We start from the raw sequence: 18,984 nt of genomic DNA, 5'->3' as shown, positions 1-18,984 counted from the left end.
ATTAGGTTTGCGAGGGCTAGGGAGTCTTTCATTTTCACGCCCTTCGTGGCCCTTGTCTTTCTTTGGCCGATACCTTCATTTTTCGAAGTGTCGGATCCCTTCCATTTTTTCTCTCTGATTAGCGTTATATAGAGGATGGTTGCCTAGTTGTACTTCCTCTTAAAATATATAAGTAATAATAATAATAACGTAAATGTTTCCACCTTTTCAATACAATTATTCACAAAATTACAAAATTATACGGTACTAGTTTCGACCCTTCTAGGGGTCATCATCAGCCGTATTGGAGCAAAGATCATTTGTGGCGAACAATAATCACCACCAGAGCCATTGATCACTATAATATGAGAGATGGTTGTACCAATAGCCATTGAGTGCTGTACACTGTAAAGGGTTAAAGAGGATGAGGCCAGCCAGTGCGCATTGTAAATATATATTGAGAGTGGGCCATAATGAGTGAATTTTAGCTGGACAGGAAGGTATGTGAAAGCCAAAACTTTGCCTGTCCTAGACATGTGTGTTTTCCTCTTGCTGGTAAAGGGTCAAATGGATTTCAAGGACATTGTTCCAGTGTAGACATTGGTCCCACAATGCTTCATTTTCTTGGAATATGGGATTTAGCCCAATTACTTTTTTTATTATTTTATTACGGGTTTGATTCTTGTAAAGTGCCATATTTCATTCCAACATATTTTAGTGAATAGATTTGTTTAAATGATGGTTCCTATTCAATATAGTTACAGACATCTCTCCACTATTCCTCTTAGTTACCCCAATATCATGAACTGAGCGCTCCATGAAAATTTTTATAGTCGAGGCATAGATAGAGGATAGTGACGACTGAACACCTGATAATCTCATAGTATATGGATGCACAACAAGAAGACTTTTTTATGATTTAGTGCTGTTGGTAAGCCCAGATGTATTTCCTCCTGCTGTTCCTCCCCAATTCCCTAGAAATGTATGAAATCTGAAACCTTTGAAAGAGTTTTACTGAAATTGAATGTAAACTTCACTTCAGAAGTCTTTGCTATTGCTATACTTGAGACACAATTGTTTTCAAAGAATATTATACCATATCATTTAAGAGTAGGGGCTATGTGCATTATGAATTTATTACATCTATGTCATATCAGAAATGTACAATAGCTGCTAAAGCTTAATATTGTTTTTAAATATTAATTTCAGTTTCCTCATTGAGCATGTGTTGAGGATCTGTTAATTTCTAGAGTTTCTGAAATATTCATTTTTGTCCCATTTGGATGTGTGTATAAAATGGTGAGAGAATTCTGTATATTTGATTCTCCATGTCCTGTGTCATGTAGATGAGCAACAACTGCTGATTTTTCATGCTTATGTACCCAAAGTGTTGCCACATGCTTTTGAAATCTATTTAGTATGATAGCTAGAGCTCTCAAGAAACAAAATATACTCATCAGCTTCTCATCTGGGTCAAATTCTATTACAATCAGTCAAATCACCAGATAAATTCAAACAGACTGGTGTGAATGGTTACATTGGACAAACTGGAAGAGGATTTGACATCAGATTACATTTACATGACATGGGATGAAAATGAAATGAAAACCTACAAACAGTTTTCCAGTCAGTGACAGAGTAAGGGATGGAATGAATGAAGCCCCCATCTTGCGGTGAGGATAGGAATTGTGCCAGCTGCCGAGGCCTGTCACACTCCTCTGGGGCAATGATTAATGACTGACAGATGTAATGAAATGATGTTGGAGAGTATTGCTGGAATGAAAGATGACAGGGAAAACCAAAGTACCTGGAGAAAAACCTGTCCTGCCTTCACTTTGTCCAGTACAAATCTCACATGGAGTGACCAGGATTTGAACCACAGTATCCAGCGGTGATAGGCCGGTGTGCTGCCGCCTGAGCCACGGAGGCCACATTACATGACATGGGATATGATGTATCAGTTATACAGATTTCTCTCACCATTTTACACACACACACACTAAAGGGATAAAACTGAATATTTTAGAAATTCTAGAAATATACATACATCAATTAATAGACCCCCAACACGTGCTCAGTTATAAAATAGAAAATGAATATTTAATAACAGTATTAGGCTTTAGCAGCAACTGTATATTCCTGAGATGATACACACCCTTAGTTGACCCAACATAATGCACAAAGCCCTACTCTTAAATGAAATGGTATAATATTCTATGAAAACATTTGTGTGTCAAGTAGATCAACAAGTAAATGTAACCATTTCACCACATGACAATGGAGCAAAGTCTCTGAAACACGTTGTGGAGTAAAACGTTTAATAAAAATTGCGACTGGTAACAGTTTTAATTATTCATAAATAATCAATTCACAGTCACAGACAAGACCTATGTAAAAAAAAAAAAAAAAAAAAAAATACACATGGTTATACCTAAATACTTTGTGGTTTCATAGCCAGGTGATGACTGCTAACCGTCCGGACAGAGGTGGAGTACAGATAATTGAGTTGGATGATAATGATATGCCACTGTTACCTGAACCAACCATCTCTACAGTAGAAGATAATGAAGAAGACATTGAGACAGGTATAGTAGAAACCTGAAAAAATATTAAATGCAAACATTGATTTCTTTGGATGACAGAGATACAGAATATTTCTTGTTACAATATCTATAACATACTGTCTGTAGTATGACTTGGCTGGCAGGACCTAGTGTTTACAGTGCACGTGTCTGTTGGTATAGGCTAGAGCAATTTTGTTACTATCATTGATCTGTCTCAGTCTTATTCTTGACTTTGACAGTATGGAAGTGACTGAGCTATGAGCGATGCTAGTAATGCCATTCCTTATGCAGCCGGTCAGTGTTATGAATTACGTGAAAATGTTGCTCATAGGGTCAGTTGGTGCACACATTTCAGTGGGCTTGGCAGACTGATATGTAATAGCAACTTCTGGCTCAGTGCGGAAAGCAACAAGAAACTACCTCACTCCTCATTTCCCTAGTACGCCTCTTCGCTGATTCAGAAAGTGATGGAACCAACCAGAGGGAAAAATATCCTGGATGTGGTGCTGATAAAACCAGATGAGCTCTATAGGGAAACTGAAGTAATAGATGGTATTAGTGATCATGAAGCTGTTTTTGTCGTAGTTAAAAATTGTGATAGAAAGGAATGTATAGGTATTTTAAGGCAGAAACAGGTTCCAAGAAGGACATTCCAGGAATAATTAATGAACAAGGGGAGTGTGTATGTGAGGATCTTCAAAAGGCAGAAGTATTCAGTCAGCAGTATGTAAGGATTGTTGGTTACAAGAATAATGTCCAGATAGAGAACGGGACTAAGGCTAAAGAAGTATTAAAATTTACATATGATAACAATGACATTTACATTAAGATACAAAAGTTGAAAACTAGAAAAGCGGCTGGAATTGATCAGATTTCTGGGGATATACTAAAGACAGTGGGTTGGGATATAGTACCATATCTGAAGTACTTATTTGATTATTGTTTGGTCAGAGGAGCTATACCAGATGAATGGAGAGTGGCTATAGTAGCCCCTGTGTATAAAGGAAAGGGTGATAGACATAAAGCTAAAAATTACAGGTCAGTAAGTTTGACATGCATTGTATGTTAGCTTTGGGAAGGCATTCTGTCTGATTATATTAGACATGTTTGTGAAATTAATAACTGGTTCAATAGAAGGCAGTTCGGTTTTAGGAAAGGTTATTCCACTGAAGCTCAACTTGTAGGATTCCAGCAAGATATAGCAGATATCTTGGATTCAGGAGGTCAAGTGGACTGTATGGCGATTGACCTGTCTAAAGCATTTGATAGGGTGGATCATGGGAGACTACTGGCAAAAATGAGTGCAGCTGGGCTAGACAAAAGAGTGACTGAATGGGTTGCTATATTTCTAGAAAATAGATCTCAGAGAATTAGAGTAGGTGAAGCTTTATCTGACCCTGTAATAATTAAGAGGGGAATTCCTCAAGGCAGTATTATCGGACCTTTATGTTTTCTTATATATATCATTGATATGTGTAAAGAAGTGGAATCAGAGATAAGGTTGTTTGTAGATGATGTTATTCTGTACAGAGTAATAAATAAGTTACAAGATTGTGAGCGGTTGCAGGGTGACTTCGACAGTGTTGTGAGATGGATGGTGGGCAATAGTATGGTGATAAATGGGGTTAAAAGTCAGGTTGTGAATTTCACAAATAGGAAAAGTCCTCTCAGTTTTCTTTACTTCGTTGATGGGGTGAAAGTTCCTTTTGGGGATCATTGTAAGTACCTAGGTGTTAATATAAGAAAAGACCTTCATTGGGGTAATCACATAAATATGATTGTTAATAAAGGGTACAGATCTCTGTACATGGTTATGAGGCTATTTAGGGATTGTAGTAAGGACGTAAAGGAGAGGGCATATAAGTCTCTGGTAAGACCCCAACTAGAGTATGGTTCCAGTGTATGGGACCCTCACCAGGATTACTTGATTCAAGAACTGGAAAAAATCCAAAGAAAAGCAGCTTGATTTGTTCTGGGTGATTTCCGACGAAAGAGTAGTGTTACAAAAATGTTGCGAAGTTTGGGCTGGGAAGATTTGGGAGAAAGGAGATGAGCTGCTCGATTAAGTGGTGTATTCCGAGCTGTCAGTGGAGAGATGGCGTGGGAGGACATCAGTAGATGAATAGGTTTGAGTGGTGTCTTTAAAAGTAGGAAAGATCACAATATGAAGATAAAGTTGGAATTCAAGAGGACAAATTGGGGCAAATATTTGTTTATAGGAAGGGGAGTTAGGGATTGGAATAACTTACCAAGGGAGATATTCAATGAATTTCCAATTTCTTTGAAATCATTTAGGAAAAGGCTAGGAAAACAACAGATAGGGAATCTGCCACCTGGGCGACTGCCCTAAATGCAGATCAGTATTGATTGATTTTGATTGTAACAGTTTACAAACTCTTTCTTAATTTAGTGTTTTGTTATGCGTTGTTATATTGTCAGGGAAGTAGCTGATCCTTTCAAAAAAAAAAGTACTGGTAAACTCTTTTATTCGTAGATTCGTTATCCACGATTTTGCATATATTGTGATTTGGGGAGAAGAGGACATGAATGTTCAAGAGCAGTTGGGTGTGGTGAATGGGAAGATCAAAGAATGTGGATTGAAAATTGAACATTCAAATGATATTGGTATATAGACCCGCCTTTGCAGGTTGAGAATCCCCTGTTGCTCTTCATTAGGTGTGGGTGATAACTCGTCATTCCACTGTTGATATTCTACAGTTTTCACAGTTTCTAAAATATTTTTTCACATCTAATACACAGCTACATTCTTCAAACTGGGCAGACCTATCAAGGTTGGTCATCACCATCATCATCATTTCCCATTATCCAGCTGTAGCCAGGTAGGGGCAAATATGGTTCCTCTTCACTTTCTTCGGTCTTTCCACCAATCACCGGGCGATTTGGCCATGCAGTTAGGGGTGCACAGCTGTGAGCTTGCATCCGGGAAAAAGTGGGTTCGATCCCCACAGTTGGGAGCCCTGAAGATGGTTTTGTGTGGTTTCCCATTTTCACACCAGGCAAATGCTGGGTCTGTACCTTAGTGAAGGCCACAGTCATTTCCTTCCCATTTCTAGCCCTTTCCTATACCATTGTCACTATAAGACCTATCTGTGTTGGTGCGACATAAAGCAAATAGCAAAAAAATAATTCCACCACACCTCCTCCAACACTGTGTCCCAGTCCACGTTTCTTTCTCTAATACTGCATTGGATTGTGTCCTTCCATCTCAATCATGGTCATCTGTGGTCTCTCCTTCTTTGCATTTGCATTTCCATCACCTTTCTTGGCATTCTTTCATCACTCATTCGCTTTATGTGCCCAAAACATCTTCTCTATTCTATCATTTATTTTTTCCACTCCAATTTCTTCCCGGATTTTCTCATTGCTTATTTGGTCTCTTCTACTCTTCTGTATTATACTCTTCAAGAACTTCATTTCAGCTGCCTGTATTTAACTCTCATCCTTCTTTGTCATTGTCCAAGTTTCTGCACTGTAAGTTGTTATGGGTACGTAATACATCTCGTTCATAGTTTCCTTTGCTTCCATTGGCACATCTTTGTCCCATAACATGTTTCTTATACTATGATAGAAACAGCTTCCAGCTTGAATTCTCTTAATAATTTCAGCATCCAGTCAAGCATTTTCCATTAATTCACTTCCCAGGTATTTGAACGTCTCTACTACTTTCAGGGGCTTGTCTGCAAGCCTAATCTGACCTTTCCCTTCTTTCTCCCCTCTAGTCATAACAGGAGTTTTACTACTTTCTACACTTATTTTCAATCCACATTTCTCATTCACCACATCCAACTGTTCTTGAACATTCATGTCCTCTTCTCCCCAAATCACAAGGTATCGCCTGCAAATAACAACATGTTCATTTCTCTTCCTCCGTATGCTGCTCTTGCTGTTCTCATGATGTCATCCATTACTATTGTAAACAGGATTGGCGACAGAACACTTTCCTGTCTCAGCCCACTAGTGATTTTGAACCAGCTTGTCCTACCAACTTGTGTTTGCACACAACTACAACATTCCTCGTACATTGCAATGATCATTTTTATTAATCCTTGTCCAATTCTTCTTTATCCCAGACTGTCCCAAACTTTAGTCCTGGCAATACTGTCATGTCAATGAATGTCATCACCATATCATTCCCACACTCCTATTGCTTTTCCATTAGTTGTCTCATAATGAAAATGGGCTCTATTCTTGACCTTCCACTTCTGAAACCAAACTGATTTTCCTGTATCTGATTTTCAACCTCAACCTTATCCTAATTTCCAGTATCCTCACCATTATCTTAGCAACATGGGATATCAGAGTAATTCCCCTGTAGTTCTTCAATACTTTCTCACCACCTTTCTTGAAAATTGGGATGATTATTCCTTTTTGCCAATCCTCAGGGAACCCTTTATTTTCCCAGACAATCCTAAGAACTCAATATGTCCACTGCTGGCCTACAGCTCCAGCTGCTTTTATTTTCTCCACTGAAATTTCATCTATTCCAGCAGTTTTTCCATTCTTCATCTTTCTTACTGCCATTTCAATTTCATGCATTGCAATTTCTTTATGCATTTCTTCATCAACTAGTTGCCTTTCATGGTGGTCTGTTGAATGACTGTCATTAGTTCTCATGTTCAGCAACTTCTGAAAATACTCTCTCCATCTATTTCTTATTTCTTCTGGCTTTGTTAATATCATGCCACCTTCATCCTTCACAAATATGGTGTTTACTTAATCTCTCATTTAGTTTCTTAAGATACCATACAATAATTTCTTGCTGCCCTGCATATCATCTCTCAATTTCTGTGTGAATGAGGCCCAGCTTTTCCTCTCTTCTTCCTCCACTACTTTCTAGGGCCAAATTCCTTGCTTCCACATATTTTCTTCCACTTTCTTCAGCCTTAGATGTTTTCCATGCTTTCCTTGCCATTTTCTTTAACTGCACTGAGGGATTATGGGATTACAGGTAGTTTATTACGGATAATCAAAGGCACTTATGTTGACTATCGGACTGCACTGAGAATTGGTGATAAAATAAGTTTTTGGTTTAGCATAGTTACAGGAGTTATACAAGGCTGTTATCTTTCACACTGGTTTTCATCTAACTCTCCACCACTGATTGCACCCTCCTCTCCAAAATGCGTGTGAGGGGCTGCCGACAGTGGGGTTCAAACCCACTATCTCCTGTTGTGTGTGTTGAAGTCACATCCAGATGTCTCAGGATGTTCTCCATGTCTACTGCTGTTTTGACATTTGCAGCTGCTAACAGTCTTTGTACTTGAGGTGGGAATTGCTTTTGTATAGTTTTGACTTCTTCTAGCTCACTTGGTGCTGCATCTAGGTCTTGAAATCTGTGAAACTGGTATGCAAAGTAATCACTGAAGCGAGTTTGTCCTGTCAAGGTATATTTCTGGAATACAACTCCAATCTCAATTGCTGTTGCGTTTCTGGATTCCAGAAACATCTTAGGAATGCAATCTTGAACTCCTCATAATCATGGAAGCTATATTTAAATGCCTGGTACCAAATATTTGGGTTTGAGTCCAGGTGCTTTTCAATTACCCTCAATTTCTTGTCTTCTGGGGCTCTATTTTCTCAAAAATGTTCTTCCATCTCTCTTAGGAATTGCTTGGGAGATATTGTTCCAGAATTATTGAAGTGTTTGGGCCTATCATCATATGTTTTGATAATATTTATTATCGCTGGATTACCATTGCTGTTTTTCTACCGTTCCTATTGGTGTTGACTCTCTTTCATTAATCTTCAGTTCAATTGCTTTCTGCTTTTCATTGTAACTCGACATTACAGATCTCGTTGTTTGGAGTTCCATCCTTATTTCCTGTATTTCCTTTCTGATCTGCTTCAATCCCTCTTCTGCCTTGTCTATCCTCTGATTAGCCTCATCTCTATTGTGCTCCAATTCCTCCTTGATGATGCCTACTTTATCCGCTATTTGGTCTCTGGCTACTATAAAGTTCACTTCCATGGCGTTATTAGTAGTCTCAACTCCTTCATTTAATTTAGCTATTTCCTCCTCATATTGTTCCCATCTCTTCTGAGAAGTAATTCTCAGTCCCTCGATGTTGTCTGTCAATCTTTTTATCTCCTCTTCTTTCAGGTTCTGAATGACATTTTGATTCTCGGACAGTCCTTCTCTAATTTCGTTCACTTCCTCGTAAACTTCTTTATTTTTGATCTCCATAATTTCCGTCATCTCTGTGTGCATCTTACAATATCATATCTGATATCTGCAATTTCTGTTCAAATTCTTCCAATTTCAACTTTTACAATTTCCTCCTGCCTTTCCTCCACTTTTCTTATTTCTTCTATCTGCTTCTGCTGCAGTTCTTCCTGTCTCTGTTGGAACTCCCTGCATTCTCTTCTCATTTCCTCCAGCAGTTCTTACTGTTTCCCTTCCTGTTTCTTGACCATTTCTTGCAGAATTTCCAATATTCCTTTCTGCTCCTCCTTCGTCTTCTTTATTTCCTCCAGATTGTTCTTTAATGCTTCGTCTCTCCTTTGCCATTCATCCTCCTGCTCTTTCTGGTACTGCTCCAGTTGAGCCCTAACTTGGTTTTCCTTCTTTCTAAGAATTTAAGTAGTGCTTCTCTAAATTCCTAACAATCTCTAAAGTTTCCCTAAGTTATTCTCTATTTACTTAAATTTACTTATATTTAAGTTTATACTTAATCTAACAATGAATCAACTGTTTCTTATTTGTAAACTAGTGAACTTCCTAGAGATATATCCGGCAACCTGGATCAGCCCAGTCCTGAATCAAGACAATTTATAGTCTAGTCACGTTAGCTCACCTCTGTATGGTCATTCTTAGGATTATCCTCTATCATGCATATCAATTATCTAACTTACATACTAATAATATCAGTAACTACTCCTATCCTACTCCGTGACATCTTAAATTCATTCAGTATCATCTTCATGACCAGTCTTCCCATTTATCATTCTCTTCTCTCCATTATGCATCCTATTTCTTTTCATCTTGTTTCCTTCCTCTTGCTTAACATTGCAGTGTTCTAACTTGTTTTCAATCTCTTCCTCTTTCTCTTGCCTTCACAGTAAAATCCAATTTTCCCTTTCTCTTGTATCATCTTTCTCTTCTTTTTGAGCTTCACGTTTGGGTATCAATTTCTCTTTATCTTCTGCATCATTTTTCTCTTCTTGCTCGACGTTGGGCTGCCAATTTTTCTGATCTCTTGCCTTCTTTCTCTTCTTGCCTTCATGTTGGGGGCCAATTTTGCTGCACCCGACTACAGCGTCCAGTAGGAGAGTGAAAGAAAACTCCAACTGCTCATGGTGATCTCAGGGTATATCTTGATGAATCTAAGCTTATCGTGGAGTCAGAGAAAGGGTACGGTGTTCCACAACTGTGACCTAACAATATCTCAGGTGGACCTTCTCTACCCACGTACCATACGATGCGAAAGGTAAAAAGAAAACACAATTCACTTAAATCTACATCCTTAACTTACAATATCTATCAATAAATAACCTTGCCACATAGTAAATTTTTAACTAAAATAGTTTATTAAATAACTAGAAAATCATGGAAAGAGAAAAATGACTGTGATATAAAATCATTTCATTATATTTAATGTACAAATAAATTTCAATGGAAATATTATTTACAATACAGTAGTCCTTTATCTTCTAAGTACGACCATCCACTTTCTTTCTTTGAGATTAGCCAACCAAGATACAATACCTATTTCGTAATGATTAGCTTCACTTCCTTTTCAACATGTATCCACTAATATGTAGATTACTTAAAACAGAACTGTTTTCAACATGACTATTTATCAATTTACTAATTTGATTTTGCATACTAGACCATAACTTATGTTTAAGACTACCTTTGAAATGTCGTGCTAAGTTCCACTCCTTCCCTAAACAGCAAAATCTTGCACCTACTAACATGTTCTTAATTTACTGGGATTTTCACTCTTATCATAATCTCCAAAATGAAAATTTCTAACCGACTTCTAAGTCTACCAATTCTTATTTGATTACAGCTTTTATTTTGAAATCGTGCTCCAACATCAATGTAGTGTAACACTCTGTTGCCTGTATACAGCACTTTAAATTCAATGAACAGCTCCACTACGACTATCGCACAACAACATTTTCAACCTTTTCCTCTGTATATTATAACATTAGACACATATGAGATGTTTGTTTTAAGTGTCACCCAACATTTTAATCTTTATATCATGGATATGCCCACAATATAAGCTGGACCAGGCTTAGCATTCACTATTCTTGGTTAGGTATGTCCTCATATACTTCTATGTTCCCTCGATGAAATTCCTTAGTACTTCAATGCGGTCTGTACATGACCCAATCTTAAGCTACTTACATCTCGTACCCCAAACTATTTCTTCTGTGCATTGCTAATGCTAATTCTCTTTGACGATTATACACTTCATTTAGTACAACTCGCGGCTTACATATTTCAATTTTAATCCTCTCTGTATATGTTCATTTCTTATTAAATGTCTTAATCTCTTCTCATAAATAGATCTCCCTCAATGAGGCATACATAACTATAGGTATTTAATTTACACTGGTAATATATTATTCCATTCCGAGGACATCTAACTCCCGAGTTTACCAACACATTACTCTTTGCTTGTCAATGACAACGAAAACACATATCTGCCTGCATATCCATAATTAACACTACATATGCTTTTCATACTAAACGTTAGGTTGCCTTATACATTATAATATCTAGTTCTCAAACATTACTTTCTTTTTGATATAAACTTTACCTATTCAATGTTATCAAGGCGACGTGTGCATATCTACAGCATCGTATGCATTCTATAGACATAGAAAACTGCTCCATTCTTATTAATAGACTATGATGTGAGAGTTTAATTTAAAATTTACTTTACATTGAAATATATCCATACTACAACTATATATTCTGTTTTTTTTTTAGATTAGACATTTTTAAATATATTTTATTTCAAGTAAGAATTGTAATTTATGGGAACTTAGCTCAATCATTCTCTGGTTTGGGGCGACTCAGCTGCCATCCATCCTTGGGCTGTTATCCTCTCGGCCGCTCAGAAAACCATTCATTCCTTCTCAGGCGGAACCGATCCTGTGGTGTCAAACACATCTCTAGGGCCGCCCACTGCACATTTAACTGGAATTCATGACGATCTTCTTGCTTGAAGTCATGTTAAAGAACAAATATATAAATGAAATACGGGAATTTATATCAGTATCCTTAAACAACAGATAGTATATATTGCTTTTCTGACTCTGATGTTCTCTGTAAGACTGCTCTGAATTGTATCAATCTGTATCAATCTGAATTGTATCAATCTGTAGTTTATTTCCAAGATGTTCAGTTTTTAACAATCTGCTTGTTTATCCATGATAAATGTCTATTTTCTCTTCTTTCTTCTTGAATATATCTTGGCGATGTTGTAGTCCTGCAATCCGTTTTTGTTTAACAATCTAGCTCGCTTTTCTTTGTCTTCTTCTCCACTGCCACATTGATCACGCTCTTCTTCTCGAAGTTAGGCCCATATTAGCTTCTAAATCATACTCTTTTTCACCTTCGCTCTGCCTAAATGCATTTCACCTAACTTGATTCAACCATTAGGTGACATTTTTTTACATGGCGTAAAATGCAATGGCACAACCTTGTTGGATACATTTTGGAAATAGTTTTCTTTTCCATGGCATTTGAAAGGTTTAAACTGTGAATCAAGGTTAATTGTGTGCGAGTTATCATTGAATCGTCGTGCGGTACACTACCTTGTTTGTGCGGGTTAATTGAGCGCGGCATTGGTGATCATTTGTGTATAGTATATGTGTGCTGAAGGAGTGGTAAGCTATGGCTGCCGATAGTGGGGGGGACATTGGCAATGTCCGGGACTAATTTACGAGTGGAACGTGAAATTGAAATACCCATGGATGAGGAATCCATGACTGATTCATCTATTGATACGAGGCAACAGCAGGGATCTCAGTCACCTGGGAATGATCTGCAACATCTCAATACGGACGTGTCAGCACGTTCTAATAATGATCAACTCAACCAACAACCAGAGGTGTCACAAGTAGTATCTTCTCCGGAATATTATACTAGGTTTCACCATGGACCATATTTTGTATTCGTGGAATCCACAACCGATCAGAACATAGGTAGTTTACATCCTATGGCTCTTGGTCGCCGTTTCTATGAAACAAAGTTAAATGTTAAATCTATCCAACGTAAAGGTCGCAACAGAATTCAAGTTACTTTCCATACGGCTGCTCAAGCCAATGCATTTTTGAACAGCTCCATTGTAGAAACTTTAAAAATCAAAGCATATATCCCTTCTTTGCAAGTTTTGCGAGTAGGAATAATCCGCGGAGTCGAGAAAGGTCTATCTAATGAGGATATCCTCCACTATTTAGAATCTGAAGTACCAGTCAAAAGTGTGCAAAGACTCAATCGTCGAGTGGTCCAAGATGGTGAAACGCAATATCTTCCTACGGGTTCTCTTCAAATAGTATTCCGGGCGCAACCGCTCCCACCACATGTTGCATTATATAAGGTTTATATGGAAGTGGAACCCTATATTTTTTCACCTATCCGCTGTCGCAAATGCCAGCGTTATGGACACATGATACGGCAATGTCGGGCAAAAAATGCACGTTGTGGCAAATGTTCCCAGCAGCACGAAACCAATGCTTGTACCGAGCAATTCATGCAATGTGTCTATTGTAAGAAGAATCACATTACGGGATCTCCGAACTGTCCTGAACACAAATATCAGGTTAAATTTAAATGGCTAATGAGCACAGAATACCTTTCCTTTCCGGAAGCTAAAGTTAGAACAGCACTTCCAGTTTATCATTCTGAACAACAGGAAAATCAATTCCCCCCTTTACCAACGAATCCTCCATCTCCACTGACAACAAACCCCTGTAAACGAAAGTTTACCCAAGTTATTATACAATCACCCCCTCCCACACCTGAACCCGGCTATGATAAGCAAGGATACATGGCCATACTTTGAAATGAGCATCCTGCCCCAGTAAACCCTATTCCATCATTGAGTACGATGATACCATCCGAGCAAGTATCACATCTCCAAGCCATAAATTATACCCCTATGAAGGAACGCCTTCATCAGGAAATCCAGCGACTTCTAATAATGTTACTCCAAACTATGAGCCATGAACCACAGCTACATCATGTACTCTACCAACTAAGGGACCATATAATGAACATTCTTTTATGATTAGATTATTACAATGGAACTGTCGAAGTGCCACTTCTAAGCAACACGAATTACAATTTCTAATAAATGAAATGCAGGCTAACATTATTTTTTTGCAGGAAACGTGGTTTCAACCACAATTTTCCTTCAGATTAAGAGGTTATCAGATTTTCCGCCATGATGGTAATGGTTACGATGGTGTAGCCACATGTGTACAAACGACATTAAGTTATACACCGCTAATTTTGCAATATATTATTCCACACACATATGCAGTAGGGATAGTACACCGTAATATTTGTTTTATGAATATATATTGTCCCCCTCAAATTTATGTTACTCAGAGTCAATGGACACAATTTTTCCATCAATTTGCACAGTTCCAGCACCTTTTCATTGTCGGCAACTTCAAATGCCACCACACCGAGTGGGGGTGTACAACGGATAAAATAAAGGGTTCAAATTTACTTGTTATGTCAAATCATCATGACCTTTTTATTTTAAATGATGGCTCACCAACACGTTTTACACCGCCTGGATCCCCACCAAGTGCTGTGGACCGTACGTTATGCCGTACAAACATGGTTCCTATTACCACCTGCCATACATTATCAGACACTTACACCAGTGACCACTTTCCAATCATCATAACATATGGTAATAATCCAACAACCTCCAGGTATAATGCCCCTTCAATCGTAAGTAATGTATGTTCCTATAAAAATTTCAATATTCAAACTTATCAAGCATATATCAATCATATTCTACAGCATGAACGCGGTACATCTATCACTTTTTCAACCTTGATTCCCTATTTAACACAATATTTAAATATGTTCCATCCGTGCAGACCTCTTAAGGTAATGAGCCCTCCCCCGGAGTACAAAATAAAATGGTGGGATAAAGAATGCCATGACCTCATTAATAAGAGAAAACAATTATTTAAACAATACCGTCAATCCATGACACAGCATCATTACTTCCAATTACGTAATCATATAGCAAAAACAAAGCTTGTTTTTAACACCAAGAAACGTAAGGCATGGCAATCTTCTCCTCCTAGCTCTCCAAACTACGATCCCTGTGCTCGATTCCAGCCTCTTGTAGATCATGCTAATAGGCTATTTAGACATCATTATACTCCTCATCAGCAACTTTCCATAGACGAAAGTTTAGTTGGAACTAAATGCCATACACAACTACTCCAATACATGCCGAATAAGCACCATCACAAGTGGGGGATAAAATTTTGGATGTTGTGTGATGCAGTTAGTAAGTATTGTGTTGGTTTTTATACCTACCGAGGAGCAAGATCCGCTGAAGACAGAAACGAAATCAGAATTAATGGACTGGCCTACACTGTAGTGACCAAACTCATGTCCCTAGGGAATTATTTTATGAAAGGTTTTCACGTTTACGCAGATAATTATTTTACGTCAATCCCCCTTGCAAAACATTTATACTCACTTGGAACATTTATTACCGGCACTATATGAAGAAACAGGAAAGGACTACCAGATGCTGTGAAAAAGCCATTTAAATTAGTTTGTAATAAATATTTCAGACAGGGGCCAATTTTACTAGTGGGATCCAAACAGAAAAAATCTCAGAAAAATCAGGTGGTGCTTATAACTTATAACTCCAAAGCCACCGGCTGCGAAATTCTGGAATGTCATTCGCATGATAACTAGAACGTTTCAATATCAAGCTCAAATTACATTTCCTCTACAAGTTTTAGAAGACTTTCTCATTACCTTAAGAGGTCTGCACGGATGGAACATATTTAAATATTGTGTTAAATAGGGAATCAAGGTTGAAAAAGTGATAGATGTACCGCGTTCATGCTGTAGAATATGATTGATATATGCTTGATAAGTTTGAATATTGAAATTTTTATAGGAACGTACATTACTTACGATTGAAGGGGCATTATATCTGGAGGTTGTTGGATTATTACCATATGTTATGATGATTGGAAAGTGGTCACTGGTGTAAGTGTCTGATAATGTATGGCAGGTGGTAATAGGAACCATGTTTGTACGGCATAACGTACGGTCCACAGCACTTGGTGGGGATCCAGGCGGTGTAAAACGTGTTGGTGAGCCATCATTTAAAATAAAAAGGTCATGATGATTTGACATAACAAGTAAATTTGAACCCTTTATTTTATCCGTTGTACACCCCCACTCGGTGTGGTGGCATTTGAAGTTGCCGACAATGAAAAGGTGCTGGAATTGTGCAAATTGATGGAAAAATTGTGTCCATTGACTCTGAGTAACATAAATTTGAGGGGGACAATATATATTCATAAAACAAATATTACGGTGTACTATCCCTACTGCATATGTGTGTGGAATAATACATTGCAAAATTAGCGGTGTATAACTTAATGTCGTTTGTACACATGTGGCTACACCATCGTAACCATTACCATCATGGCGGAAAATCTGATAACCTCTTAATCCGAAGGAAAATTGTGGTTGAAACCACGTTTCCTGCAAAAAGACTTTCTGCACACTCTCACCCCAGTATCAGTAAATCCCCCCTTTATACTCCTCAGTGGGTGATTCTCATCATTTTACTTTATTATTAAAACCAATCACATATAATGAACTTCAATCTGTCCTATATAATGTTAATAGTTCCTCTCCAGGACCTGATGCAATCACGTATCTTATGCTAAAGGCATTGCCTTCCCAAGCCCATATCCACTTACTACAATATTAGAATGGTATTTTTGAGACACTACAAGTACCAATGCAATGGAACAATTTTCTTATAACTCCCATTTTAAAGCCCACCAAACGACCCACTGTACCCGAAAATTTTACTGGGATCATGTATCCGAAAAATTTTCTGTAAAATTCTAATGAAAAGAATGGCATGGATATTAGAATATTATTCGTTATTACCTAAGTACCAATTCGCTTTTATGCGCGGTCATAGTACGCAGGAACCTATTATTATCTTTCTTCTCGATATTTTATTAGTAAAATGGCGGAAGCAATCTACTATTGCAGTTTTCTTGGATATAAAAGGCGCCTATGGTGCCGTTTTATTACATATCCTATGGGAGAAGTTATCTACCTATGGATTTCCCATCAGATTCATTTCTATTTTAAACCATTTATTCACCAATCGTAGTTTAACAATTAAATCAACTCAACATATAATTGATAGCCAGTTCACATCACAGGGATTGTCACAGGGATCAATACTAAGTGGAATTTTGTTTTCTCTCTATATGAAAGATCTAGAATCTATTGCAACACCGTATGCCCGAATTCTAGCCTTTGCAGATGATTATGTACTTTATTGTTCACACCACAACATTGACAATTGTAGAGCCACAATATCCCATGTTCTGAGTCTAGTTTTTCGGTGGCTAACGACCCATGGACTTTCTCTTTCCTTCCCTAAGTGTGCAGCGATGATTTTCACTAACAAAAGAATTTTTGATAGAAGTCTTATTACTTTTGATAATTATAGCATCCCCTTTGTCCTACAACATTTATATTTAGGCATATATATAGGCCAAAGGCTAACATGGCATCCGCAAATTCAGTCTTTAATTAGAAAATCTGATCGATACATCAATATATTGCGAACAGTAACGAAACGTACATGGGGTGCTGACCCTTGTCAGCATTACAGCTATACCATGCAACCATTCGCTCCACTCTTGATTACAGTGCACATATAATTGATTTAGCTTCTAAACAAAGTCTATTAGCATTGGATCGATTACAATTTTCTGCATTACGTATCAGCGTGGGTGCCCTCAGAACAACACCAACCAACGCCTTGTTGGTGGAAACTACAGAAGAACCGCTTCATATTCGAGGGTTAAAAGTTTCGAAAAAATTTCTACTCAAACATAGTAGTCGATCGAACTCCATTATATTCCCTAAACTAAAATTATTACATGAATATTACCATCAGCGTCCCCCTACTAATCATCAATACCCCGCAATATATATGGCATATGTTGAAATGCAACATATTCCCGAGACCATTCTACGAACACCACGCTTGAATATGTACTCATATATCTATGATATTCAAATATTCCGTCCATCTATTATTATTGTGCCTTCTGACTCGTCGAATCAATCAATTCGTGCACCTACCCTCAAACCACCTGCTCATTAGAAATTTAAAGGGTTAATAAATTCTCCAGATTATCATCTCGGACATATTCTGAGTCGTGGCCCTCCTTGTGCTCAGGCGGCTAGGACTACACAATTCACCGGTGGTCCATAACCCGTTAGAGGAGAGATCCTCACTTGGACTATGTGCAAGTAGGGCAGCATCCTGCTTCATGAATTTACCGAGCTCAGAACACTCTAAGCAAGCCTCGGACCTATGGGAGTAATGGAGTCCCACTCCCATTTGACAGGCGAGGGACTCCTTGGAAACAACTTGGCGAACGAAATGGAATTCGATGGGGAGCTATCAATATTAATGGGGCTTATGGAAGAAAGAAGGTAGAACTTGCTGAGTCAGCAAAGAGGATGCATCTGGATGTGCTAGGAGTAAGTGATATTCGGGTAAGGGGAGATAAGGAGGAAGAGATAGGAGATTATAAAGTGTACTTGACGGGTGTTAGAAAGGGAAGGGCAGAGTCTGGGGTAGGGCTCTTTATAAGGAATACCATTGCACGCAACATAGTTTCTGTTAGGCACGTAAGTGAGCGAATGATGTGGGTAGATTTGTCAGTGGGAGGAATTAGGACAAGAATTGTGTCCGTGTATTCACCATGTGAGGGTGCAGATGAGGATGAAGTTGACAAGTTTTATGAAGAATTGAGTGACATCGTGGTCAGGGTGAACAGCAAGGATAGAATAGTGCTAATGGGCGATTTCAATGCGAGAGTTGGGAATAGAACTGAAGGATACGAAAGGGTGATTGGTAAATGTGGGGAAGATATGGAAGCTAATGGGAATGGAAAGCGTTTGCTGGACTTCTGTGCTAGTATGGGTTTAGCTGTTACGAATACATTCTTCAAGCATAAGGCTATTCACTGCTACACATGGGAGGCTAGGGGTACCAGATCCATAATAGACTATATCTTAACAGACTTTGAATTCAGGAAATCTTTTAGGAATGTACGAGTTTTTCGGGGATTTTTCGATGATACAGACCACTATCTGATCTGTAGTGAACTAAGTATCTCTAGGCCTAGGCTAGAG

General features: G+C 38.1%; 1 protein-coding gene across 1 annotated transcript in view; it reads left to right on the top strand.

Annotated features, from left to right (window-relative positions):
- The first annotated feature begins 2,438 nt into the window (after positions 1 to 2,438).
- Positions 2,439 to 18,984, top strand: part of LOC136875610 (uncharacterized) — an 82,352-nt gene continuing 65,806 nt past the window's right edge. The window contains exon 1 of the mRNA XM_067149146.2: positions 2,439 to 2,564. Within this exon, the coding sequence (XP_067005247.2) occupies positions 2,441 to 2,564 (124 nt within the window). The 5' untranslated portion in view covers positions 2,439 to 2,440. The remainder of the gene's footprint in view (positions 2,565 to 18,984) is intronic.

Source organism: Anabrus simplex, chromosome 6 (genome assembly GCF_040414725.1).
Source record: "Anabrus simplex isolate iqAnaSimp1 chromosome 6, ASM4041472v1, whole genome shotgun sequence".
NCBI classification, from domain to species: Eukaryota; Metazoa; Arthropoda; class Insecta; order Orthoptera; family Tettigoniidae; genus Anabrus; species Anabrus simplex.
Note: the sequence above shows the minus strand (reverse complement) of the source record. Positions and strands in the feature narration are given on the sequence as shown.